This window comes from Mus caroli, chromosome 18 (genome assembly GCF_900094665.2).
Source record: "Mus caroli chromosome 18, CAROLI_EIJ_v1.1, whole genome shotgun sequence".
NCBI lineage: Eukaryota > Metazoa > Chordata > Mammalia > Rodentia > Muridae > Mus > Mus caroli.
This window is the reverse complement of record NC_034587.1, coordinates 1,305,931-1,322,274: the sequence shown is the minus strand read 5'-3', so window position 1 is coordinate 1,322,274 and position 16,344 is coordinate 1,305,931. Positions and strand designations below refer to the sequence as shown.

Genomic DNA, 16,344 nt, shown 5'->3' with positions numbered 1-16,344 from the left:
GGTACATGAACAGGGAAAAGGCCAGGTAATGGGTAGATGAACCAGGCTTCTGCCGAGTGGCGTGAGCATCTGTGTCTGGGTAGTCTTCCTTGTTTGCTTGCCACTCAGACGGAATGTCTGACAAAAGCAACTAAGAAGCCAAAAGTTTCTCAGCTCATAGTTCATCAGGGGTGCCATGGGGACATTCAGATGGCAGCAGGGGCATGAGGTGACTCACTTCCTCCATGTGACCTCACCTCTTAAAAGTCCCACAGCCTCCCAAAGCAGTGCCACATGTAGAGATTAAGTGCTCAAACACATAAGCCTGCCAAAAGACATTCCATACTCAGAGCACATACGCTCAGGGCCATACGCTCAGTGTCTCATGGCCTGCAAGCTGCCCTCATCACGCCTCACTGTGGGAACTAGAACCTCTGCGGCTCATTGGCTGCTGCAGGGGACGTACCCTGAAGTACTTGCTGCTGCCCAACACCAGACACTATTTTCTCAAAATTTAAAGAGATACAGATGTAATGCAGCTGTGGGCTCTGCTGTTAAACCATGTCATAGTCAGCTTCAGTTGTCAACTTAACACAAACCTAGGGTTATCTGGGAAGATGGCACCTCACATTGCCTCTATCAGATTGCCCTGTGGGCATGTTTGTGTTGATTGATGTTAGAAGGCCTAGCCCAGTGTGGGCTGAACCTTGAGGAGGTGAGCCTGGACTATACAAAAAAGTAGCAGAATATGGGCTTGGGAGTAAGCCAGTATGCAGTTCTCCTCTGTGATCTCTGTCCTGACTCCTTTTGATGATGTAAGATGTAATAGATCCTTTTCTCCTAAGGCTTTTTTTTTTTTGGTCATGGTGTTGTATCACAGTAATAGAAAGCATACTTAGGACAACCATTATGGAAGAGAAACCTGGAACCTGTTTCTGGGGTGAAGTCACTGTCCACATGAGGAAGGGCCTGCCCAGCAAAGGGGATTACACAAAACCAAGAGCCAAGGCTATCCACAAGGAGAGACAGGATGAATAATTCCTCTAGTAAGGCTATATAACCTTATGAGGTTTAGGCTAGCTAGCAGACCAGATTGCTGTGGGTCTTGGAGGTTATTTTACTTCAGGCTCTAGCCCCATAGGTCTGTGCTCTATCGAACAGGATGTAAAACAAGCTGTGCCAAAAACTTTCACTGTCGTGGTCCAGCCTCTCAACTCCATGACGGTATCACCATGATGTATACTGTGTTCTCTGGACTGTGATGCAAAATAAGCCCTTCTTCAAGCTGCAGTGTCACAGGGAGAGGATGGTGGCCACTCAGCTGTCTAGCTGGGAAGTCAACCCTCCTCTTCTTTCTTACCATGGAACCGAAGCCTGTCAGTCTCAATGCAGGCAAGACCCTCCCCTATCCCAGAAGTCTGATATGCTGAAATACTTAGATAAATGCCTGGAAATCATGGTGCCAGACTAGCCTGGTGACGTTGTTAAAGAATGAATATTTATGAAGCAAAAGCGCCAGCAATGGGGTTGCCGATATAGCAGATAAGGTATCGGCCTTCAGGACAAGGCAATCCCAGAGGCTGGGAGGCAATGCTAGAGAATTCAGGGAGAGAAAGTTACTATGGGGCTGACCTGCAGAAGTGGTACTGGGAAGGCAGAGTCTCCTGCTGGGCAACAGGAGAGCTTGGAGAGTAGGTGAGGAATCAGTTGTGACTAAGCCAGGCCAGGGCTATACAAAAGGTGAGCCTGGACTATACAAAAAGTATAGTCCTGGCAGCAGGAAAGGCAGGCTGGTTAGGCAAGGAGGCAGCTACGGGGCCTACTGTGAAACCAGCGTCACATCATGGCAAGGGAGCCAGGCTGGCTGTTGAGAATGGTCACACAGTTGGGGCTTAGAGCCTATTTTCTATGCTGTCCAGCTATAGAAGCAGAATCCCAGACATAGAGCTTCAGAAAGCAAGTTCTCTCTTGTCACTAATTTGGATAAACTGCACATGTGTGAACTGACTCTTGGCCCCATCTTTGCCACTTGAACATAAAAGCTTTTTAGCAAGTTCACACATCCCTTCACCTCTGTTTCCCAAAACTGTTAATCATTCCTGTCTTGACTGTTCAGTATCACTTGATCTAATAGTGGTGAGAGCTCTGGGCAATGTCTTCAAGGTTAGGAAACAAGTACCTTGCTTTGCTAATTACATCTGGAGAAGCCCTTGATTGATGTTTCAGTTGAGTGCCAGGCTGTAGGCAACTCTTCCTTGCATTGATACATATAACTGAACAATGTCCACAGCCAAGCAGAACTGTACACATTATCTAATGCAGTGATTAGCATGCATCCCTTCAGTGCCTACTGACAGGATGGGACCCAGCCATACCTTCCCAAGAGGGTAGACGACACAAGGTGAAGGCAGTCAGCACTTGGCAGCTGGAGGAAGAGCTCACAGGCTGAGGGCTCTCACACTGGAAGTGTGACCAGGACCTTCACTGATGCAGGGTGGCAGCCACAGATACCCAGCTTCTAGGATCCCTCCATTGCTACCCAGAGTAGCCCTTGGCAAGCCAACAACACTCTCTAGGCTTCTATGAAACAACATCGCTGCCCTGCTCGTGTCTCTACAAGCTGGCAAAATAAAACAGCTGGCCTCCATGCTCACTCTAGGGGCTTCGGTGCTCACTCTGAGGTTCCACATGCACTGGCCTCTACCTTCCCAAGAATGGTAGCCAGGTGCTGTGGGCCTAACTCAAGATGTAGGGACAATGACAACACATAGGTCAGTCCTTAGCCAGAGGGGAGACACTAGAGGAGCCTTGTGATTTGCCCAGTCTCCTTACAGCTTGGAATTCAACATCCAGAGCCCCATGTGCCCAGAAGACCTGGGGATCAGCCCAGCAGAGGCCACTGTTGGGACAGAACCAGTTACAAGCCCACAGATGCACTTGTCAAGAGACCAGAGGCTGGGAGCTGGTAGAACATCATTTAGTCATTCGGATGCAGGATTTGCAAGTGCTGTGGTGTGCTTGGTTTCATCTTTAGGTTGAACTGTTTGAGTTGTTCAATACCGGCACCCACTTACTTCCTCCCAAAGCAACATCTTCTTGATGAAGAAACACTTCCTATGACATGCCTCCTAGTTTTTAGTATCATTTGGCTACCAATGGAAGAAGGTGCCTTTTCAGGTCATCCAGGAATACCTGCATGGGCAGGGGTTTCTGCACACACATGTGCATTTTCTCTTTCTACTCTATAAGGTACCCTTTTTCTCCAAGAGCCACTATTTACTTTCTGGGTTAATCAGTAAATCTCAGCAACACACAGAAGAGGAGTCGTTGTCATCCACAAGAAAACACACCAGTGTGACACACAGCTAGTCATCTGATCACCTCACTCACAACACAGAGGCTGCTTACAAGAGACTGTGCCTACTTGCATAGGGTTGGGAAGGGGTATCTGGTGGGTCTCAGGAGTTTGCTCCTATACAAAGGAAGGGAAAACCCTGAGTCCAGTGTTCAAAAGGGTTCTCTAAATCAAAAAAAGCACTGTGTGTGCAGTTCAAACTCTGTAGGAAACGGAAGAAACAGGTGTCCAGGCCAACCTTGGTGCCTTGTGATTCAAGCTGAAAGAAAGACAGATGCAGCCTTAAAGCAGAAAGAAGAGAAGTCAGGAGAAAATCAAGCCCAAGTTTGCCTGGCAGTAAAGTTCTTGTAACGCTTAACCAACTTGTAAGTATGGACTCCCCTCCAGAAACCCCCAGCTAGAATGTTTCCAGAGGAGCATGGATGGAAAGCCCAAGAAGTAGCCCACAAAGGTTTGACTTTTGAAGAGCAAGGTTAAGAAAGCCCTTCCTAACCTTGCAGCATTGGAGTCCCTCCTGAGCTCACCCAAGTGGTTAATGTAAGTATGCCTGCCTTTACTATACAAGGCAGGAAGAGCCCTGCATGCCTCTGTGTTGCCCACCATTCAAGGCATTGAATACTCTTCAAACAAAGCCCCTTCCATCGCTATCTGGAAACTGGGGCCCAACTAGGAAAAGGTTTTCTCTTGAAAAAAACCTATGACCACAGACGGCTAATTCTTACCCATTCATTTAACCTAATACCATGTTTATTTCTTTGGACCCTGGCTTCTGTCACTTTGTCACCTCTGGCTGGTCACAGCCAGCCCCAGAGTACACTGCACACCTAGAACTCTGCTTTCTATATACTTTTACTTTCTCAAGATAAGCACTGTTTGATGAAGGGATGGCACTGGTTTCAGGAATCCTTTGCATGGTGGCTTGAATTCCTGTTCTCACCAGAATTCTCCTGCCACCCCCTCCCCATTTTCTTTCATAAGGAACCACACACACAGGTATCGTTGTGCTCAGATGGGATAACATAGGTGCAAAGGCAAGATGGGTCAAATGCTACATGTGAACATGTAAACAGAGGAGCACGTGCTTCTTTCCAACTTCCTGAACTCTACATGCTACTGAAGTACATGGCACTCTTGTGTTGGGTGGCATGAACGAGCTCTACAAAGCTCCAGGATGCATCCTATTGACCAAGCACTTTACAAGAGAAGAAAATCAGAGCCAGGAGATGCTGTGCTTGCCTTGGTAAGACTGTTGATGGGTTGCGGGGGAGATGCAGGTCTGCTACCCAGCTCTGTGCTGACTACCACCAGACCTCAGATCCCAAATGTAGGCCAAGCAAAATTCATCCCCATCTTTGACTCTCTTTCTCTCTCTCCCAACCCAGCCAAACAGGAAGAGTTGATTTACTTACATATAACCCAATGTCAAACTCCCAAGTCAAAAGAAATCTCTGGGTCAACTCAAAGCTTACCGTGCCTCGGGAGTTCTAGAAGTGCTTTGGTGCTCCCTGTGGCCTCTTGGCCTGCTGATGCGGTTTTCAGAGTTGCTCACATGTCCCGTCCCCAGGGATGTCCTATTGTGGGTATGGGCTGTAGCACCATCCTTGTACCCATTCAATAGGCCTTGGCCAGCTCGGGGTCCTGTCCTTGTTGACCTGCATCGCTCTGATTTGTCCTCACATGGTGCTGCGGCATCTCGGGCTGGTTTGTATCCATGAGAAATCAGGAGATCTTCCACACTATACATGCTGCAGCGTCATCAAACCTCACGAGCTTCAACCATCATGGTGGCAGGAACCATCACTGAAAGGACAACAAAGAGCTGCATTTATGAACAGTCCCTTACCTGTACCAAGTGGACACCCACCCTCCCCAGCATCCACATGGAAAAGGTGCGATGCACTTGCTGTGCCACCCAAAATCAGCATCCAGGTCCTTCCAGAAGAGGCCAGCAGGGTACAACACTTTACAGCAGGAAGTGCTGCCACATCTGCAGGTCATACTCTCTGGTGCCAATCTTTTAGCACTCTGGAGGCAAAGGCAGGAGGTGTTCAAGGCTTTTCAGGGATAGATGTCTAGACCTTGTTTTAAAAAGATGGGATGTCACTATGTAGCTTAGGTTCACCTTGAGAATTTAGAATCCTCCTGCCTCCAGTTTTCAAGCACTGAAATCACAGGCATATGCTACCAGACCATCCTGGGTCCATGCAAAACTTGTGACTCAAATCTCTTCCCAATGATTCTGTACAATTTTCCATCTCTCATCCAAGGGTGGCCACAGACGAATTTGGCCCAGAGACCAGCATATTTAAAGGCTTACCCTATGTTAATGACTAGACCAGTGGTTCTTACCCTTCCTAATGCTGAGACCCCTTAATACAGTTCCTCATGTTGTGGTGACCTCAAACATAAAATTATTTTTGTTGCTATTTCATAACTATAATTCTGCTACTGTTATAGATTATAATGTAAACATCTGTTTTCTGGTGGTCTTAGAAGACCCCTGTGAAGAGTCATTCAACCCCACAAAAGGGTCACAACCCATGGGTTGAGAACCACTGGACTAAAGGCAAGAAGATCAAAGAAAGGGAATGAAGAGATTCAGTGAGGTAAGAGCAGGTAGAGTTGCCATTCACCAAGACTGTGAGAAAGATGCCTGCCAATGGGAACTCTGCCTGGGTCCTGCACTGTTCTGCTGACCACTGGGCACATGACACCCACTGGAACACACAAGGAGAGCCACTTCTGGTCAGCTTGCAGATGGTCACACTTTGTAGGTCTACAACTGTCCATGGTGTCCATCTAATTTTTGAAGGTTGGAAAGCTTTGGAAGTTAGTGTCCTCATGGAAAAATTCCTGCCACCATTCCTGCCACCACATTATGGTTTGGGGGGAGTCACAGATAGGTCATTCACATACATAGCAAAGAGGGATTGTGGGAACAAGCCTAAGTTCAAGTCAACTTAGCAAGGACCTTGGCTAAGGACTAGAAAGCAGGGATCATGGCACAAGTCAGGCTGTTTGGATGTGGGAGAAGGCTATTTAGCCAAGGATTTGTGATGGCTCCAGCCCCAGCATCCAGCACTTGATATGCTTCCCGGGAATGCTTGCTGAGTGGACCCACAGATGAGCGAGAGACACTGGCACACTGCTTGGAAGAAGAGTTAGGAGTCAGATAGATACACTGTATAGGTCGATATGGGAGTGGAAAACATGGCACATGAAGCAGACTCTGGGTGTGGTGACCTCAGGAGTAAAATCGTGGCTTAGAGACAGACTCCTGGTGGCCCATAAAGGCCCCATGCCCACGAGTCTGCAACTTCATATGGAGATGCCTGTAGTGTAACCCTTCCTCAAAAAATTGTCATGTGGGCTACTGTCTTACTGGAGTCTGGTAAATCATCCCAACCCCTATGCACTACAGTTATATTCAGAAAACCCTCAATGGGACAACAACCCACACTAAGGCATATGTCTTTCAGAAGAGACCCAGCCTCATCAAAGCCAGAGTGACCTCAGATGGCTGAGGTCAAAGGAGCTCCAACGTCAGAAGTCTTATCTGTCTTTCTCTCTGGGGCCTGCAACTCACAGCAAATGGGAGTAGAGCTCAGGCTTCCGTGCTCAGGGTGGAGCCAAGGGCCTATCCACAGGCCTTACTCATAACCCTGAAGGCACCACCATGCAGGTTCATGGAAGACTTCTGCCCCTTAGATATACTTTTCACAGCTTAGCCTCTGCCTCATCTCCATATCCATGTGAGCACTGACCCCTCTTCTCATGAGTTTCTGTACACTATTATTCTGACACCTGATGCATTTGGCTAGCTTCTTTGATGTCACTTTTATTTACAATGGGATGGGCTGCATTAAGAGGCAGCAATTCTAACACATTAACTGCAGTGGCCTCTAAGACAGACCAATGAGGTGCTGAAGAAGGGGCTCAGGCACCTAACGAGTTTCTAATTCCTTCTAGTTCTGGGATACCAACACTGCCAGTCAGGGGCATTAAACAGTACCCCTCATGCATCACTCGAGGTGGCTATAAAGACAAATACATGGTAAAACCTGACCTACACAGAGGCTCTCACTGTCAACAAAGCTGTTTCATAACCTGGAAAGTTGAGAGTATAAACACCACAGTGTTAGACACACTCCAGGGCTGGTGAGCTACCCTTTTCAGATGTGATCCTTGAAGTGGGTAAGGAACCACCCCAAGCTTCCCTACATGCAAAATGGAAGCAAACAATCTTCCCGGCTTCCTGGACTGTTCTGGAAGCCAATAAGAACACATACACATCAGACAGATGCTATGCCACACTGTCAATTTTCACCTTTGCCATTTTTGTCTCTTTTGACATCATTTGGTATGTTGCTCATGATTTCCAACATCATCCTCACTTGGTATCAGTGCATACTCAGCCTCTTCAAGTAACCAAGAAGAAAATATTGCTTTGGAAGAAGGAAACATTAAGAAATATTTCCTAGGAGCACAGAATCCACCAAGCTTTCTGAACTAATAATGACGAACACACATTCTCTGTCTGTAAGGACCTTATTGTCTGGCTGAACAGACAGGAGGAGAGCAGACAATTAAAACTAGGCATGTGTGTGTCAGAGACATGATAGGAGCTTCCCCTCCCTCCATGGGGTTACAGCTCCTTGACATGGATGAAAGCAGGGTGACTGGAAAGAGATCCTATCCAGTCTCAAGGGATTGAGAAGGCCTCTGGAAGATTCTTTTCTTAGTTAACACAAAACACTGCCCAGATTGTAGTTAGTATTATTTTGCAACCAGTCCATTCAATACGTTTCTTCCTAGTCAGGCATGGTGGTTCATTCCTCAGCACCCAGGAAACTGTGACAGAGGACTGTCCTAAGTTTAAGGCCAGCCTGGGCTATCTACCAAATTCTAGGTCAGCTTGGGATACAATGATGAGTCCTGTCTCAAACAAACAGAATAAAGACTTTTTTGTTTTTCTTTTTTGACTCATGGTAGGGTTTGAGAGTGAGATATCACTCACAGGCTCTTGTGTTTTGGACACCTTTCTCCAATTGTTGGTGTTATTTTGAGAGGCACTGTGGGGCCTGTAAGGAATGAGGAATAATATGCAGTGAGCCCAGTGGGTTATAGTCCCACCCACTTCTGGCCGGAGTTTTCTGTTCCCTGACCCACATGATTCTTGTGCACCTGCGGTTGCATGCTGCTACTGCCATGGTAGAGTATGTCCTGAGGAGCATGGCTCAGTTATTCTCCCTTAGGTCACAGCAATGAGACTAGTAACTAATATATTTTATTTTCTTGAAGTAAGCACTCATATGGAAATATCTAAGAAAGTGATCAAGACAGCTACTAGTCTTTCCTACTTACCTACTAAATCAATCCACAAACCACTTGTTTGAAAAACACCATGTGGATGCCATCCCTCTGATGGTCAGGGTGCAAGGCAACCATCTCCCAGGTATGGTCAATAGTTCAGTAGGAATTTCTCCATGAGAAATCCCTTGGCCTAACAAGCCTCTTGCTATCCTCTCAACAGCAAACAGAGTTGTTCCACATGCCCAAATTTGGCTTTCTATGGATGGCACAGCCGCCACATGATGCTGCTTTTCTGATCTTCAGAGCACACCTGGAGGAAGAATCAATTCTGTCCTCACTCTGTGAGGACACTGAAGCTTGAAGCTGAGGGTCCCTGACCACTGAACAGCACAGCTAGCATGCAGCTGAGCCTACTTCACTCTGGTGTCTGGCTTAAGAAAGCCACCAAGAAGTTTTATGTGTCTGCATCTGTTGGGCTTTTCTGTTCCAACATTCCTTGAGGGACTCCACCACAATGGAAGCTGACCATCTAGTGAAGGGACTTGTGACCCAGGGACCCTGTCATTGGGGGATGGGAGTTCAGCTGTTTCTCATCTCAGAGAGAATCTATTACACATGTCTGCTTCAGCAGCAGAGGTGAAGGGCAGATATGAAGTGTGCTTGTGACATCAGAAAGCCACATGCTTTCATGTGTTAGGTGGTCTTCATATCCAAGCTTCAATTTCCCATATGTAAATGGATCTGCCACTGACCCCAAGAGAGAATGGGAGGCTGTAGACTTAGTCATTGCTGCTAGGCTCCAAGATATCCCTGTGTAGACAAGAGGAATCAGGGGTGATCTGACAAGGACAAGCTAGCTTAGAGAACTCCTCATGAGCCCTTCAGTCATGTGCCCTTCCCAAGTTTGCTCTTGCACAACTTGGCCTAAGCCAAATAAGCCTTTCACTAAAACAAACATTGAAAGGCTACACACACAAAGAAGGGAAACTGTTCTGTAAAAATTCTCTGTTCTTGTATAAAAAGGTTTATGCTGAGCATGTAATTAATATTCTAAGAATAGTTCAGATAATGCAAACTTTGGGGATTTCATTCCTGTTTTCTATACATTTAAAACTTAGATTTTAAAGCCACTGTAGCAAGCTGGAGTGATGGCTCTTCAGTTAAGAGCAGTGACAGCTCCCTCACTCTGTGAGAGCACACTGAAGCTTGAACCTGAGGGTCACTGACCACCACTGACTGGCACAGCCAGCATGCAACCTCTTCTGGAGGACCTGACATGGTACACATGTGGTGGACACATACATGTGGGCAAAATACCTCATACACATAAAATAAAACTAAATAAATCTTTTTAAAAAGATGAAGACAGGTGTAGCCCTCAGGAAACAGAAGCAAGAGGGTCTGTGCATGGTCAAGGCCAGCTAGAGCCACATAGTGAGAGAGCATGTCGGAAGGAAGAAGGGGTGAAGGAGGGAGGGAGGAGGGAAGAAGGAAGAAAAGAGAAAGAAATAGAGAGAAGAGGAGGAGGAAGAAGAAGAAAAGGAAGAAAAGAAAGAAGAGGAAGAGGAGGACGAGGACGAGGAGGAGGAAGAGGAGGAAGAGGAAGAGGAGGAAGAGGAAGAGGAGGGGGAGGAGAAGAGGAGGAGGAGGAAGAAGAGGAAGAGGAGAAGGAAGAGGAGGAAGAGGAGGAAGAGGAAGAGGAGGAAGAGGAGGAGGAGGAAGAGAAAGAGGAGGGAGAGGAGAAGAGGAGGAGGGGGAAGAAGAGGAAGAGGAGAAGGAAGAGGAGGAGGAGGAGAAAGATGAGGAGGAAGAAGAGGAAGAGGGGGAGTAGGAGAAAGATGAGGAGGAAGAAGAGGAAGAGGGGGAGGAGGAGGAGGAAGAAGAAGAGGGGAGGAGGAAGAAGAGGAGGAGGAAGAAAAGAAAGAACAAGCAAAATCTCAGAGAGCAAACCTTCCATCTCAATGGACAACAAACACAGAAACCAAATCAACACTGAGTCGGAAGGAAGGCCAGCTTTAGCCCCAACATCCTTTGTTTACTGCTATAGGACTGATTTAAATTATGCTTTCATGAGATGGTACCAAAAAAGAAACACTTATTAGTATGCAGGGTATCATTTAGGTGGAGAAGGGAGGTGAGCTAGAGAAGTCAGGAGGCTGAGGAGCCAGGGTTCCTTTCTGGGCTTTGTGACTCACTCATGAGATGTAGCTTACATCTTACCATCCCAGTGTTTCCCTTGGGAATGTTTGTGACTAGCCATGAACTAAATATTCTAAACAACCTCCAGTAGGTCCACAACACATTCATAGTTAATATATTTTTTAACTGTCCTTGTCCCATAACCCCAATAAACTCTACACAAGAAGACACACCCATGTCAGGTGCCTCACAACTGCCTGTAACTCCAGCTCTGTGGAATCTAACTGTTCTGGCCTCCAAAGGCACTTACAATCACATGCACTCACCCATACATGCACACACACACATGCATACATATATTTAAAAATAATGAAAATACTTTGAAAATAATAATAAACCTGAGAGGGGGCACACATGAACCTTGCATTGTAAGTGTGCAATCCCTGGACACCAGAGAGTTGATAGAACGGACACAGTGAGTGACTGCCAGGTGACAGAGACTATATTTGCTGCCGAGTATACATGCTTTCCTTTGAATTCCCAGGAAGAACCTAATGTAGACATGGCTATTTACACTTCATAAATAAGGGTACTAAGGTTGTATGTCCATGGTTGCACAATTTCTAGGTGGCAGCCCTGAGATTTTCCCAGGTCTGTCTAGGATGGAAGTTCAGGCTAACCTTTAGATCCCACCACTTATATCTCCCTCCCTACCATTAACCAAGATTCCTGATTTACCAAATAATGCATAAACACAGATAAGGAAGGAGAAAGACGTGGTGACACCGGCTGACAACTATGCATTTAAAAAAATCCCCGCTTTATTGCTTAGCATGAAGGAGGCTCCTGTTGCTCTCCACACATGCACCATTTCTCACTTGACTGTCTCCAGGGCATTAATCAATACTCGTGCAAATTGCTAGATACTCAACAAAGTGAATTACTTGGAAATATACTGTTCAACATCGGGCCACTTAAGTCACCATGGGTTCCAGCTTCTTCCTAAGTAAGCCCATTAAGTAAAAACGAAAAAAAAAAAAAAAAAAAAAAAAAAGCACACGAACCGGAGCTGGGACATCCAGGCCAGACAAGAAAGAGGGCAGCAACAAGAGCCTTGCATTCTTACAGGAAACAGAGCATCTGCCTGGAAACAGCCTGTGCTACCTGTGATGCTGACAATCTGGACCAGGAACTGCCAGTGGGCTTGAGGAAATAGGGCTGAGGTATGGGGAACCGGATGGGAAAGGGAAGGAGCAGAGCGCTGAGGAAGGCAGAGCAGCAGCTAGAAAGCCACTCCCTGGGAGAGAGGGAGCAGGAGTGAGCAGGGGAAATGGATGCATTTTACACAATGTAGCTAAGTCAACAGTCACAACATTTGTAGATAGTATTATTGTTTCAGGAGATAATAAATAATTTATTTTTGATGCAACCAACCTGTGCTGGCTAGTTTTATGTCAACTTGACACAACCCAGAGTCAACAGAGAGGAGAAAGTGTCATTTGAGAAAATGCCTCCATCAGATCAAGTAGGCAGCTTTGTAGGCATTTTCTTAATTAGTGATTGATGTGGGAGGGCCCTGTCTGGTGCCCCTGGGCTGGTGGTCCTCTTAACAAGCCTCGGAGAGCAAGTCAGTAAGCCTCACCCCTCTCTCACCTCTGTACCAGCTAGGACCTCTAGGTCCCTACACCACTTGAGTTCCTGCCCTCACTGCTTTTAATGAAGAACTATGAATGAAATAAACCCTTTCCTCCCCAAGTTAGTTTTGGTCATGATGTTTCATCACAACTAAGGGACCAGCCGTTCCCAAAATTTCCATTTTCCTCCCAATAAATATGAATAAATTTTTTCTATCAAAGTTCATTTTTTTTGTCCCTCCAAAGTAGCTGAGTGAGACTATTTAGACCAGTGATTCTCAACCTGTGGGTCGTGACCCCCTTGGCAACCCTCTGTGTCCAAAAACATTTACATTATAATTCATAACAATTGCAAAATTACAGTTATGAAGTAGCAATGACAATAATTTTATGGTTGGGATTGGTACAGCATTAGGAAGATTGATGAGCCACCAACTCATTTCTCACTTCTAAATCATCTGTATCCTTAATATTCAAATGACTGAATTATAAAATAGGAAGCTGCAGATAACAATGTCCTTGCATTAGGACAGAGCTGTGCTTACAGCACAAGTATAGGGGTGTGGTGAAAGACAGTGTGTGTCTATATGTAAGTGTGTGACTTGTGTGTGTGTGAGAGAGAGAAAGCATGTGTGTGCGAGAGAGGAGAGGATGTTAGTGTGTGAGTTGTGTGGTTCACAATATATGTATATGAGAAAGAATCTATATGGGAGTGTCTGAGTGTATGAACGTGTATGTTTAGTTTGAAAGACTTGTGTGTGTGTGTGAGTTATATGTTTTGTGTGTGAGTGTGTGTGTCTCTGTGTGTGTGTGAGTGTGTCTATGTGTGTGTCTGTGTCTGTGTGTGTGTGTCTGTGTGTGTGTGTCTGTGTGTGTGTGTCTGTGTGTGTATGTCCTGATGGATCCTGGGACATTGAGAAGAAAAGCAGGGCTTTAGATCCCTGAAAGAGCACAGTGAACAACTTGAGCTCTTCACAGCTAGGGAATTCAGGACCTCCCTCCAACCTGTCTCTCATGTGATGAACAACACTATTTTTCCCAGTCAGCTGGGCACAGAAAAGAAAAAAAAGTACAGTTTGTGGCCATGACATGGAACAAAGCTAAATAGGTCATACGCAGATAGACCCTCTGACCTTGGCCGCATTAGCACCCATGCAGAGGCCACACCAGAGAGCAGAGGCAAATGGCCTTACAGTGAACACAAGCAACCAGCAACTCTCCATTCCAAACAGCACTCTTGTTCCAGCCTATATTCAATAGTGTGCTTATTTAGCATGGGGTACATCGGATACTAGGTGTGCTGGCTCTGGGCACAGGAGAAGATAAAGATAAACCCTTCATGGTGAGGACGCTACAGTGTTGGTGGTATTATTTCAATTATGCAAAGTCCCATCACTTGGAGCACAGAGCAGCAAATGGATGCCACTTAAGAGTTACCAATTTCTTCTCATTTGTAAAAATAACAATATTCTATTTTTGTATTTATAGTCATAAATCTTCCCAAGACAGGGAAGGGAACAGAATGTCAATAAATTCATTACCAAAACCAGAATTTTTCTCTAATTTTTTTATTAGAATACGACCTGAATATTAAAAGACAAATGCTTGATTAAAAACCTGAGAGAATTCATTCATCCAAAAATCAAAAAAAATAAAAATTAAATCAAATTGTTGAAGACATACAAATTAAACCAAATTGTGACCAACCACATCCCAGATTATCAAAGCTTAAAAAATACATAAGTTTTATTCATGTGCATGTGTACAAGTATATGTGCCTTCAGAGTGCCAGAAGGGGGTGTCAAGCAAGCCAACTGTTATGGGGGCTGGGAACTCTGGATCTTCTGCAAGACCAAGACACTCTTTAAACTGCTGAGATATCTCTCCAGTTCCAAACATTTGCAAAAGCATGTTTGCTTCTGAGGATGATACAGAACTCTGTGTTTTAAATAGGGGTGTGTGTGCAAATGGATAGTTCCTTATCCACCAGTGATCAGGAGCCCCCACTGACGATACCTGCCTTTAATTACAGCCGATGGGAGGCTGAGCCAAGAAGGACAACACAGCTAGATTCTATTATAGTCAAGTAAGGCAAGCATGGGTACACCCTATGGACTACAGTTTCATTTCTTGGGACCCATTCTAATGACATAAGCAGAGGTGCATACATATAAATTCAATACTATTTATACAAGTTATATTCATGAAAGTATGTTGAATTAAATGTCTGTTTAGTAGGACATTAAATACATGGGAGGGTTGAAGTTTGCACAAACATGTGTAAAATTGTATTTTCAGCTATCTGAGGCACAGAAAAGTGTCACAGCTGACATGGGGGTAGAGAACTGAATTTGGATTCTCTGCAAGAGCTGTAAGTGTTCTTAACCACTGAGCCATTTCTCCAGCCTGGTGTACTAGTTTATCATTAAAGCAGCAGCACCCATATAGTCATTACGCAGAACCTGGTTGCACATTACACTGTAACTTAAACTATATCAGTGTAAGCTATTAGTTTAATATGATCACTTATATTGTCAATATGGAATAATACAGCTCCTAACGCAGCTCACCACTGACAATATTGATTTTTCAAAGCTTTAGTAGTCTGATAAATGAACAGCTGTTTGTCTGGTTCTTGTAATTTTCAGTTTGTATTCTAGTTTTTAAAAAACTTTAAAATAAAGTATTATTAGGTACAATTAACTGTAGGCATCTTTGAAAATACGTCTCATATCAGAAAGAATCAATGACCATAAAAGAAATTGTGGAAAAAAGAATAAACTAAGAAATGATATGAGGTTCTAGAATATGGCAAGTGTTCCATTTGTCAAAGGCTCCTCATTTGTTTCCTGAAGCCTCAAGTCACATGCTCTGATGATGAAACCCAACACAAGATGACAACTTACATTCTAACATTCTCATAGACAATGCCTCCCTCTAAAAAATACTCCCAAACTCCTCGGCTGTGTACACTGACATTCCACACTTAAGATGTAATTGGTCCCTTAAACTGTTGGCAGTTCAGTGTAAATATTTCCTCAACTGACAATGTGTAGGTCTAACTATATAATTAATATACAACAAAGTGCTGTTTTTAAACAAGGGATAAATGGGAAAGACAGAAAAAAAAAAAAAAAGCCAGAGTGGGATGCGTCGTTCAGGATAAGTGCATTTGTAAAGTTTTCTCCTCCAGTGGTGGAAGTGTGTTTTATCATGAACAAGAAGTCTGTCATTGCCCTCGCTAATCCTGATTATTATTAATAAATAACTGCACAGTTCTGTTCTAAGTCCTGAGAGAAGTTCTTACAAACTTGTTTCCATAGCTCCCAGTGCGACGTCCTCCATGGCAGGGCACTCAAATTGTCCAACTTAGGGAAGCCGGGAAGCACACGCGCACTCAGTGCGAGTAATTGTTTGGGTAAGACAAGCATCATTGAACTGACTTTTCTTAAGGTGACAAGAAAAAAAAAACAGATGGAAAACTGGTTTAAGGTTTTTAAAATGTCTTGGAACGCTGTTAATGGCGGTGAGTGGGACTGGTGCTAAATGGTTTTTAAAGGAAAAGGGAACACAATGTCAAACGTCATGTGCTTAATTTTTAAAACAAGTATTGCCTCTTCTAACTCTCCATTTCCCTTTTCTACTATTAAGGTCAAAGGTGACACACACACACACAAACACAAACACTCATACATACACATTGACACACACGTTTATACACAGACACATGCACACAAACAACACACTTGTGCATGTACATGAACATACCCAGACATGCACATACACATATATACACAAAACATACACACACACACATTCATACACACACACACACATTCATACACACACACATTCATACACACACACACACACATTCATACACACACACACACACACACACATTCATACACACACACATTCATA

At 44.7% G+C, this 16,344-nt stretch overlaps 1 protein-coding gene across 1 annotated transcript in view; it reads right to left on the bottom strand.

Annotated features, from left to right (window-relative positions):
* Positions 1 to 16,344, bottom strand: part of Jcad (junctional cadherin 5 associated) — a 42,439-nt gene that overhangs the window by 22,399 nt on the left and 3,696 nt on the right. Inside the window, exon 2 of the mRNA XM_021150751.2 lies at positions 4,804 to 5,134. Coding sequence (XP_021006410.1) covers positions 4,804 to 5,078 — 275 coding nt within the window. The 5' untranslated portion in view covers positions 5,079 to 5,134. The remainder of the gene's footprint in view (positions 1 to 4,803; positions 5,135 to 16,344) is intronic.